We start from the raw sequence: 12880 nt of genomic DNA, 5'->3' as shown, positions 1-12880 counted from the left end.
TTCTTTGGGATTGGAATGAAAACTCACCTTTTCCAGTCCTGTGGCCACTGTTGAGTTTTCCAAATTTGCTGGCATATGGAGTGGAGCATTTAACAGCATCATCTTTTAGGATTTGAAATAGCTCAGCTAGAATTCCATCACCTCCACTAGCTTTGCTCTTTATGTAAGTAGCCTTATATAAGAAATATATTGATATATATTTGGAATTCAATTTCTCTTCTTCCCTTTGCTTTTCTTTCCCTTCCTTCTTCCTTTTGAAAAGCACAGGACTGTGAGAGCTAGTAAAACTATAGCTGAAAACTTATACCAGAATATTCTGTCACTTGGACCTTGTGCAGGCCTATAATTTGAATGTGTGACTCTAGAAATGGTTGCTATGGTGATAAACCACTTTACTTAAATAGCATGTATTTTACTCAAAATTCAGAGAAATGGTAGTGTTTCTAGTAATCATGTACTGGTATTAACTTCAAGGATATGCCCAGAGCTTACAGGTTTTGCATGTATTATATCCAGATGAGTTTATCAGGTTAAAGTTATGCCAGTGAATAATGAAATACGTGCACTTAGCCCAGTTTTCTTGTTATGTATATCACTTGGCACATATGGAGTCCCCTTTTCAAGATTAATAATATGATCTGGAGAAATCAGGCCCATGGTGCTGGATTACTGAAAAATGGAACTTGGGTGGGGGAAACCATATAAGGTTATCTTAATCCATTATTCTACCTCGAGTAGGAATGACTGTTCTTCAGCAGTCCTAGACAGTGAGAGTTCACCAAAGATGAGGAACAATTGAAATGCTGCTTAGGTGAGCCCCTGTTGTAACCATCCTGACTGCAGCACTCGAGACGCTGTCTAGCTCCACAGCGCTAGACAGCATATTTCCTCTTATTCTTTATAAATTTAGATTGATTAACTCTTATAAAGAAACTTCCATCCATTCTCACATCAATAGCCTGTATATAAACCTTCTCTGGTCCCGTTGTATCTATTCGGACTGGTTGCAGAATTTCAGGTATGAATTCTTCATGATAACTAAGGATAGAAGAATTTTTTCTTTGATTTCTAAGATGCTTTCTGATGATAGCCAGGTTCTTTTGGTCACTGTGCAGTGGTATGGCACAGCAGTATCTTTAGAGCAGTTTGCAATGAATTTTAGATCCTCTCTTGGAGAACAATCTATAGTGTCTTTTAGGTGTTCTTTTGGACTAATAGTTATGACCAAAAATCTCATAATGATCATTTAGATAGCCTCTTTCCCCCTAGAAATGAATATGGAGATTCCTCTCTCATCTTTCTCCCCCTTTATACAATCTTATGGGAGCTCATCACCTTCTATGCACCTTTCATGGCCTGGAAGATCTTAGTAACTTCTAGCCTTGGCTACGGAAATTTCACTTTCCATTTCTCTGTTCTAATACTTACAAAACATACAAAACTGTAAAATTGCATCAGTTACAGCATAGATCCCTAAAGAATCGCATCAACTATGAGAGAAGAAAAAGAGAAACTGAAATTTTAGATAACCTATAACCTACAGAAGAAACCTTCAAAAAATCCTAGAGAAAAGCATGGAAGTTGGAATTTGCCCTGGTTATTTATATTCCAAGGAGATGAGAGGCTTCGCTTTTGGTGAAGAAATCTATAGCTTGGCCTGAAGAGCACCACGTGGGCCAGCCTGCATCCACATTTCTGTAGAGAACAGTTTCAGTGAGGGGATGTTTAAGAAGGAAAGCTCAGTCTTTAGGAAAGCTCTAATGATTCTGATTCCTAAACAATGGCATCCTAAATTTAATGCAACTTCAGATTAGCAAAGAGAAATGGTAAAGTACATACACACATAACGTTTTACAAGGTACACACATACCACACAAAAGCTTTTAAGCATTTGCAATAAATATTTGCATAAAGGTAATAGATTTGCATTAATGTTACCAGGGAGTAAAGAATAAACAAACATTGTGATTTGTTTCCATGCAGCCAGTTTCAGGCTGATTTTGAAACTCAGTTAAAATATGGTTGAATAAAAATATTTTCAAATAATGCTACCAACAAGGGATTAACTTCCAAAATATACAAACAGCTCATACAGCTTAATATCCAAAAATCAAAGAACCCAATCAAAAAGTAGACATTTTTCCAAAGAAGACATATAGATGACCAAAGGCACATGCAAAGATACTCAGTATTGCTAATTGTTAGAGAAATGCAAATTAAAGCTACAAAAACACACTAGTCAGATGGCCATCATTAAAAAACCTACAAATAATAAATGCTGGAGACAATGTGGATAAAAAGGAACCCTCCCGGTTTGTGGGAATGTAAATTGGTGCAGCCACTATGGAGGTTTCTTAAAAAACTAGTTACCATATGATCCTGCAGTCCCACTCCTGGGCATATTTGCAGAGAAAACAGTCATTTTAAAAGATACATGCACCCTTTGTTCATAACAGCACAATTTAAAATAGCCAACACATGGAAGCAACCTAAATGTCCATCAGCAGATGAATGAATAAGATGTGGCATATATATATATAATGGAATATTAAATATTACTCAGCTATAAAAAGTATGAAATAATGCCATTTGTAGCAACATGGATGAACCTAGAGATTATCATATTAAGTGAAGTAAGTCAGAGAAAGACAAATATCATAATATTTTTTATATGTGGAATCTACAAAATGGTACAGATGGACTTATTTACAAAACACAAATAAACTCACAAACATAGAAAACAAACTTGGCGTTACCAAAGGGGATACCAGGAGCAGGGGAAGAGATAAATTAGGAGGTTTTGATTAATATATTCATACTACTAATAAAATAGGTAAGCAACAAGGACCTATTGTATAGTACTGGAAACTGTTCTCAGTATCTTATAGTAACCTATAATGGAAAAGAATCTGAAAAAGAATATATATAGAACTGAATCACTTTGCTATATATGTGAAACTAACCTAGCATTGTGAATTAAATATTATTGTTGTTGTTTAATTGCTAATTTTTGTCTGACTCTTTGTGACCCCATGGACTTGTGACCCCATGGACTGCAGCCCACCAGGCTCCTCTGTCCATGGGATTTCCCAGGCAAGAATACTGGAGTGGCTTGCCAGTTCCTTCTCCAGAGGATCTTCCTGACCCAGGGATCGAACCCACGTCTCCTGTATTGCAGGCGGATTCTTTATCACTGAGCCACCAGGGAAGCCGAAATTGACTACACTTCAATTTAAAAAACAAGCAAAGCAAAAACATAAAAATAGAGTCATAATAACCCCAAATTATGGTTGACTGTATTCGTTTTCATCAGTTTTTGATACCAAATAGAAAAAGAAATAAGAAAGTAGGTACTCATAATGTTTCTGTAAGTGTATAAGTTGGTACAGCTACAACAGAAGGCAATATGATGATGTCTCTCAAAATTACAAACCCATACAACTTTGACCCAGAAGTTCTACTTCTAAAATATATATCCTGTAGATATCCTTACACATGTGCACAATGACACAAGTACCAGATTATTCACAGAAGCATTCTTTTTACCAGTTAAGATTAGAAGCAACCTGAATGTCCATTAGCAAGAAGCTGGCTAAATCCATTATGGTGCATTCAGACATGAGGACCCTGCATATGCTGAAAGAAGAGTGAGAACTCTTTTATGTATTGACATGGAATGATGTTCAAGACTATTGTTAGTTTAAAAATATCAAGGTTTAAAGACTGTTTACAGTGGGCTACCCATTTGTTTTAAAAAGTGAGAAGAAAGTGTATTGATATATAGATTAGATTAAACCATATAAAATTGCCATTATTAAGCTGTTTTGACAGAAAAAATAATGACCAATTCCATTTGGTTCCACCTAATACTTGCTTGAAGTTCCATAAAATTTCTTTGGGAACGTGCACTGTAAATTGACAGTTATTCGTTGTCTCCAATGGGAGGCAGAGCTGAGTTAACTGGGGAGCAAGGAGGAGATTTTGAATGCTATGGATATTAAATCATGGGAAGGTACTACCTTTAAAAAAATAATTTACTAAAATTCTATATAAGTAAAATAGATAAATGTGGCTGAGTAATATCATTTTCTCATCTTGTTCTAAATGAAATTGAGACATACCATGTTCCTACCCTGAAGTAACCAAACATTTTGGTTTAGTTTCCTTTTTCCTTCCACTTTGCCAGGAAATTCTGGGAATTATCTTAAGATATCTTATCCAAAGAAACCAGAACCTCAAGTGTTTCTGGAAAAAAAAAAAAGAGAGAGAGAGAGACAATATTTATATCACTAATCTTGCCCATGGAGGCTGTTTCTGAGTATTTCTTCTTGATGACTTCAGCTTCTGAGTCTACTTTAATGACTCAAGTACATTAACAAATGGAAAATGAAGAAGGATGAAAATGTTAAACCAGATATGAGTATGAACACATTAAAGGGAAAATGACTGTCTCTATTTCTATTCTGTAGATTATTAGTTGCAGTGGACACATTGAAAAGCATTTCTTCAACTACTTAGGTGATAACTCAAGAGGTGGAAATGTCAAAAAAGAGGTTAAACTCAGATTCGCCTTTTAAAAGAATTTGTATGTTAAGTGACTTAAAATTTTTTAAAAAACTAAAATTTTATGAATTTAAATGCCCAGGCTAGGGACCAGTTCTGTATTTTTTAAACAAAGCAACTTTTCTTCAGCCTGTCTCTAGAATATCATGGGTGTTATACTGTTAGCCTGTTGCTAAGTGTAAAGAGTTTTCAAGGAGAAGACACAACCTGTATTACTGAACGCTAGCACATTTTAATTATTTTCTGTTCGTTGAAACATTACACAGAGAAGCAATCCAGAAATTTTCTTGAGAAAATGAATCTAAACAGAAAACAGACATGTAAAAAGACACCTTTTTACATGTCCAAATTTATACAAATTAATTTTTCAGTGTGCAAAAATTATCAACTTAAGAACTGACATATACTATTATTAAAGTCATACATGAGTGATGGTCTGAAGAGGCACATGTTTAAGGGCTGTCTGCAATAAGCAAACATCTGGTAAAGTTTCTCTTTCTTGAAATATAGGTACCAAAAATCCGTAAGTGACCTGAGGCTTTGCTGAAGCCCTGGGAGGTCACTTATTCACTGGACAAATATATATGAAGTGCCTACAGCCATGTGTAGAACATGGTCACTTGTGTGATAAGAGTGATTAAAAAAAAACAAAATCTAACAACACACACACATGAGGTTTATTTGTTTTGTGTTACATGTAACCTTTTCACATTCTTTGAAAATTGTTAACCTGGTTATTAACTCTTATATATAATTTCAGTTAGCCAGAGTATTAAGCTTGCAAGCCTTTTCCAGATCATTCTATGTACATAAGCAGTTGCTGCATTTGTACCCCTATGTCTCATCCCCCATCCTGCTTGTATAGGTCTCCTGAGACATTCTCTGCTCTATGAACTCTATGCCCAGCTTCTTTTAATGAGAAGTGATCATTTTTAAAATGAGTCTAAGGTCAACACATATTAATCAAATTAACAAATATCAAACACAAAGAACAAATATTAGAAGCAGCAAGGGAAAAACAACAAATAACACACAAGGGGATTCCCATAAGGATAACAGCTGATCTTTCAATTGAAACTCTTCAGGCCAGGAGGGAATGGCAAGACATACTTAAAGTGATGAAAGACAATAACCTACAGCCCAGATTACTGTACCCAGCAAGGATCTCATTCAAATACGAAGGAGAAATCAAAAGCTTTACAGACAAGCAAAAGCTGAGAGAATTCAGCACCACCAAACCAGTTCTCCAACAAATTCTAAAGGATATTCTCTAGACAGGAAACACAAAAAGGGTGTATAAACCCGAACCCAAAACAAAAAAGTAAATGGTAACGGGATCATACTTATCAATAATTACCTTAAACATAAATGGGTTGAATGCCCCAACCAAAAGGCAAAGACTGGCCGAATGGATACAAAAACAAGACCCCTCTATATGCTGCTTACAAGAGACCCACCTCAAAACAAGGGACACATACAGACTGAAAGTGAAGGGCTGGAAAAAGATATACCACGCAAATAGAGACCAAAAGAAAGCAGGAGTGGCAATACTCATATCCGATAAAATAGACTTTAAAACAAAGGGTGTGAAAAGAGACAAAGAAGGCCACTACATAATTATCAAAGGATCAATCCAAGAAGAAGATATAACAATTATAAATATATATGCACCCAATATAGGAGCACCGCAATATGTAAGACAAATGCTACGAAGTATGAAAGGGGAAATCAACAATAACACAATAATAGTGGGAGACTTTAATACCCCACTCACACCTATGGACAGATCAACTAAACAGAAAATTAACAAAGAAACGCAAACTTTAAATGATACATTAGATCAGTTAGACCTAATTGATATCTATAGGACATTTCACCCCAAAACAATGAATTTCACCTTTTTTTCAAGTGCTCATGGAACCTTCACCAGGATAGATCACATCCTGGGCCATAAATCTAAACTTGATAAATTCAAAAAAATCAAAATCATTCCAAGCATCTTTTCTGACCATAATGCATTAAGATTAGATCTCAATTACAGGAGAAAAACTATTAAAAATGCCAACATATGGAGGTTGAACAACACACTTCTGAATAACCAACAAATCACAGAAGAAATCAAAAAAGAAATCAAAATATGCATAGACTCTAATGAAAATGAAAGCACAACAACCCAAAACCTGTGGGACACTATAAAAGCAGTGCTAAGAGGAAAGTTCATAGCAATACAGGCATACCTCAAGAAACAAGAAAAAAGTCAAATAAATAACCTAACTCTACAACTAAAGCAACTAGAAAAGGAAGAGTTGGAGAACCCCAGAGTTAGTAGAAGGAAAGAAATCTTAAAAATTAGGGCAGAAATAAATACAAAAGAAATAAAAGAGACCATAGCAAAAATCAGCAAAGCCAAAAGCTGGTTCTTTGAAAGGATAAATAAAATTGACAAACCATTAGCCAGACTCATCAAGAAGCAAAGAGAGAAAAATCAAATCAATACAATTAGAAATGAAAATGGAGAGATCACAACAGACAACACAGAAATACAAAGGATCATAAGAGACTACTATCAGCAATTGTATGCCAATAAAATGGACAACGTGGAAGAAACGGACAAACTCCTAGAAAAGTACAATTTTCCAAAACTGAACCAGGAAGAAATAGAAAATCTTAACAGACCCATCACAAGCACAGAAATTGAAACTGTAATCAGAAATCTTCCAGCAAACAAAAGCCCAGGTCCAGACAGCTTCACAGCTGAATTCTACCAAAAATTTTGAGAAGAGCTAACACCTATCCTACTCAAACTCTTCCAGAAAATTGCAGAGGAAGGTAAACTTCCAAACTCATTCTATGAGGCCACCATCACCCTAATACCAAAACCTGACAAAGATGTCACAAAAAAAGAAAACTACAGGCCAATATCACTGATGAACATAGATGCAAAAATCCTCCACAAAATTCTAGCAATCAGAATCCAACAACACATTAAAAAGATCATACACCATGACCAAGTGGGCTTTATCCCAGGGATGCAAGGATTCTTCAATATCTGCAAATCAATCAATGTAATTCACCACATTAACAAATTGAAAAATAAAAACCATATGGTTATCTCAATAGATGCAGAGAAGGCCTTTGACAAAATTCAACATCCATTTATGATTAAAACTCTCCAGAAAGCAGGAATAGAAGGAACATACCTCAACATAATAAAAGCTATATATGACAAACCCACAGCAAACATTATCCTCAATGGTGAAAAATTGAAAGCATTTCCCCTAAAGTCAGGAACAAGACAAGGGTGTCCACTTTCACCGCTGCTATTCAACATAGTTCTGGAAGTTTTGGCCACAGCAATCAGAGCAGAAAAAGAAATAAAAGGAATCCAAATTGGAAAAGAAGAAGTAAAACTTTCACTGTTTGCAGATGATCCTCTACATAGAAAACCCTAAAGACTCCACCAGAAAATTACTAGAGCTCATCAATGAATATAGTAAAGTTGCAGGATATAAAATCAACACACAGAAATCCCTTGCATTCCTATACACGAATAATGAGAAAGTAGAAAAAGAAATTAAGGAAACAATTCCATTCACCATTGCAATGAAAAGAATAAAATACTTAGGAATATATCTACCTAAAGAAACTAAAGACCTATATATAGAAAACTATAAAACACTGATGAAAGAAATCAAAGAGGACACTAATAGATGGAGAAATATACCATGTTCATGGATCAGAAGAATCAATATAGTGAAAATGAGGATACTACCCAAAGCAATCTACAAATTCAGTGCAATCCCTATCAAGCTACCAGCCATATTTTTCACAGAACTAGAACAAATAATTTCAAGATTTGTATGGAAATACAAAAAACCTCGAATTGCCAAAGCAATCTTGAGAAAGAAGAATGGAACTGGAGGAATCAACTTGCCTGACTTCAGGCTCTACTACAAAGCCACAGTCATCAAGACAGTATGGTACTGGCACAAAGACAGACATATAGATCAATGGAACAAAATAGAAAGCCCAGAGATAAATCCACACACATATGGACACCTTATCTTTGACAAAGGAGGCAAGAATATACAATGGAGTAAAGACAATCTCTTTAACAAGTGGTGCTGGGAAAACTGGTTAACCACTTGTAAAAGAATGAAACTAGATCACTTTCTAACACCGCACACAAAAATAAACTCAAAATGGATTAAAGATCTAAATGTAAGACCAGAAAATATAAAACTCCTAGAGGAGAACATACGCAAAACACTCTCAGACATAAATCACAGCAGGATCCTCTATGATCTACCTCCCAGAATTCTGGAAATAAAAGCAAAAATAAACAAATGGGATCTAATTAAAATTAAAAGCTTCTGCACAACAAAGGAAAATATAAGCAAGGTGAAAAGACAGCCTTCGGAATGGGAGAAAATAATAGCAAATGAAGCAACTGACAAACAGCTAATCTCAAAAATATACAAGCAACTTATGCAGCTCAATTCCAGAAAAATAAACAACCCAATCAAAAAATGGGCCAAAGAACTAAATAGACATTTCTCCAAAGAAGACATATGGATGGCTAACAAACACATGAAAAGATGCTCAACATCACTCATTATTAGAGAAATGCAAATCAAAACCACAATGAGGTACCACTTCACACCAGTCAGAATGTCTGTGATCCAAAAATCTGCAAGCAATAAATGCTGGAGAGGGTGTGGAGAAAAGGGAACCATCCTACACTGTTGGTGGGAATGCAAACTAGTACAGCCACTATGGAGAACAGTGTGGAGATTCCTTAAAAAATTGCAAATAGAACTACCTTATGACCCAGCAATCCCACTGCTGGGCATACACACTGAGGAAACCAGAATTGAAAGAGACACATGTACCCCAATGTTCATCGCAGCACTGTTTATAATAGCCAGGACATGGAAACAACCTAGCTGTCCATCAGCAGATGAATGGATAAGAAAGCTGTGGTACATATACACAATGGAGTATTACTCAGCCGTTAAAAAGAATACATTTGAATCAGTTCTGATGAGATGGATGAAACTGGAGCCGATTATACAGAGTGAAGTAAGCCAGAAAGAAAAACACCAATACAGTATACTAACACATATATTTGGAATTTAGAAAGATGGCAATGACGACCCTGTATGCAAGACAGCAAAAAAGACACAGATGTGTATAACGGACTTTTGGACTCAGAAGGAGAGGGAGAGGGTGGGATGATTTGGGAGAATGGCATTGAAACATGTATACTATCATGTAAGAATCGAATCGCCAGTCTATGTCTGACGCAGGATACAGCATGCTTGGGGCTGGTGCATGGGGATGACCCAGAGAGATGTTGTGGGGAGGGAGGTAGGAGGGGGGTTCATGTTTGGGAACTCATGTAAGAATTAAAGATTTTAAAATTAAAAAAAATAAAAAATTAAAAAATAAAATGAGTCTAAGGTCAAAATGGACTTTGCTTCCCTCACAACAGCAGGATTAGAGACCGTTTCCTCTACTGTGGGGTGAAGTGACCTGAGAAAACACAACTGCCGATTAAAATTCTTTTGACTTGTTTCATGCTTTAAAGCTCACAAAGTACTTCCATGGCCACCAGAGTAGTTCGTTCTCATCATAAGCCCATGTGGTAAATGTGCAAATATCATTTTCCTCATTTAAGTGTGAGGCATCAAGACTCCAAGAGTCTTCATTCCTGCCCAAGTGGTGTGACTAAGGTTAGAAGCCAGGCCATGGAATCAAGGCAGAAAAGGGTGAACATGTGAGGAGAGGGCCACATGCTGCAACCTTATACCAAGTTAGGACAGTCACAATGTGCTTGTCACTGAAGGCTCGTCTGCTGCTGCTGCTGCTGCTAAGTCGCTTCAGTCATGTCCAACTCTATGTGACCCCATAGACAGCAGCCCACCAGGCTCCGCCGTCCCTGGGATTCTCAGGCAAGAACACTAGAGAGGGTTACCATTTCCTTCTCCAATGCATGAAAGTGAAAAGTGAAAGTGAAGTCGCTCAGTCGTGTCTGACTCTTCGCGACCCCATGGACTGCAGCCCACCAGGTTCCTCCACCCATGGGATTTTCCAGGCAGGAGTACTGGAGCAGGTTGCCATTGCCTTCTCCAGGCTCGTCTAGAAGTCTGTAAAGATGAATGACCACAGCTGTGTTCAGATGGACTTCCCTGTATGAATGGTACTAGATATCTACTTCCATTTTGTAGGGCAGTGGATTTGAAGTTGTGCCTGTAGTTTGTTCTGCCCCATACACTAAAGAATTCAGTGTTCTTAAAGGAGCTACTGGAGCTTTCTTTGGCATTTAATGACAGTTTCACAATATGATTAGTTTATACCTCATATCTGAAGAGAGCTCAGCCTGTACATCCTGGGCAACTTTGTAGCCCCTGCCTCTTTGAACTGATGTATATTGCTTTGTGTCTGAACATTAATCCAGGCCTTTTCTTTTATTTCTAGCCCACTGCTTATGAAAAGACTCCTGTGCCCAGTAAGAAGGAAAATATAGACAACTTTGACACAAGTTTTACAGGTTCTGTAGGTAATAGACTCCCTCCAGTTGAGCTCAAGGGAGAAGTTGAGAAACCACCTGTGACTTCAAGCCAAGGAACAGCGGCCAAAGGCACTGCTAAATCCTTTGCCCTGCCTAGATCCAAAAAGAAGCCCTAACAATGCTGAATGGTGCAGAAACAGAGCTGCTCTTTCTAGTGCTAAGAATGAAGGGGTAGGAGGGGAAAAGGACAGTACTGTGCTGAGCTTTTAGCCTTTTAGCTGCACTGAGCCCTGCCAAGTGTTTGTACCAGTTTAGAATTGAAGTTCCTCATCTCCAAAGCAGCGTGGTATTGAAGGACAGACACCAACAGACTTGATGGCAGGTGTGGCTGAAATCAACTCAAGGTGTTTTCGAGAGTTATTTAGAGGAGGGGATGCCCTCAAAGCAAAGCTGTGGGCACACTTGCCCAGTTTTACTTAAGATTCTTACGTTTAGGCACAATTATTTTTAGGGGAAACTGAGAGCCAAATATGGTAGTAGAGGCTCCAGATGATTATGTGCACTTTGCACTAGGAGATTTGTTAGGAAATTACTAATAAACTTGCCATAGGCATAACAGCTGAAGTGCTTCAGCCATTCACGTGTGTTCTTGTGATTTTAGATTGCTGTAGATTGTTTAAGACAGCTTATTTTAAATGTAGAAAAATAGATTTTGTAACTGTTTACCATTAACTTGCTGCTAAATTCCCAGTGTATTGATTTAATCAATAAAAAACAGATGTTACCCATGCACATTAATTTTTATATTAATAAGAGGTGACTATAATCAGGTCCTCTAGGCCCTGAAAAGCATATTTTGAGCTTGATCTGCTGCTGCAAAGGTAGGCACACATCTTTGGGGAAGGTCATGAGGCAGGACATAGGGGAAGGTACAGGGTTTCGCTTAGTATTAAAGGTCTCCTTTGTGTGTGCTCTGTCGTTCAGTAATATCCAATTCTTTGCGACCCTACGGGGCATAGTCTGCCAGGCTCCTCTGTCCATGGGACTCTTCAGGCAAGAATACTGGAGTGGTTTGCCATGCCCTCCTCCAGGGGATCTACCTAACCCAGGGATCAAACCCACGTCTCCTGTGTCTCCTGCATTGCAGGCAGATCCTTTGCACCTGGACAAATAGTTTTGCTATTCTAGATCACACTGCGTGAAGAGATGGTTCCGTTGGCCTCACAGACAAACTCTCAGGAAGCAATTTGTATCTGCTTTTCCTGTTATAAAGTAGTAATCTACACATCACTCCAGGCCCTCGTGGGATTGTCCTCTGGGCCTCCAAAATGCCCCACACCTAGCCAGCTGAGCAGGTACTAATCGCATAGAAATTCCCCCAGTGACTGAAGATAGTAGCTGTGCTTCTTGCAATTAATTGGAAGACACAGCTGGGCCTCCAAATGGGTCAAAGATAACAGTGATATGTGTCACTCCTGGCTAAGTAGTTCAGCCAGTGTTTTCTCAGCGCATTCAATATGCTTCCCCAGAGGGAATCTGCCAGCCAAAACATGGCTAGTGTACATGGTCTCCACTTTATTTTAAAACTGGCATTGGAGACTTCCCTTGTGGTCCAGTGGTCAGGAATCTGCCTACTAAGGCAGGGGACAGGTTCTGTCCTGGTTCAGGAAGATCCCACATGCTACGGGGCAACAAAGCTTAAGTGTCACAACTACTGACCCCATGCGCTCTAGAGCCCAAGAGCCCGCTTGTGGTCCTATGGACCACAGCTGCTGAACCCCCCAAGCCCTAGAGCCTGTGCTC

General features: G+C 37.9%; 1 protein-coding gene across 1 annotated transcript in view; it reads left to right on the top strand.

Annotated features, from left to right (window-relative positions):
* The window catches only part of STK33 (serine/threonine kinase 33), a 100762-nt gene extending 88904 nt beyond the window's left edge, over window positions 1-11858 (top strand). The window contains exon 12 of the mRNA XM_018059501.1: window positions 11044-11858. Within this exon, the coding sequence (XP_017914990.1) occupies window positions 11044-11253 (210 nt within the window). The 3' untranslated portion in view covers window positions 11254-11858. The remainder of the gene's footprint in view (window positions 1-11043) is intronic.

Source organism: Capra hircus, chromosome 15 (genome assembly GCF_001704415.2).
Source record: "Capra hircus breed San Clemente chromosome 15, ASM170441v1, whole genome shotgun sequence".
Taxonomy (NCBI): Eukaryota; Metazoa; Chordata; class Mammalia; order Artiodactyla; family Bovidae; genus Capra; species Capra hircus.
The sequence above is the reverse complement of the archived record's forward strand: the minus strand, read 5'-3'. Positions and strand labels throughout refer to the sequence as shown.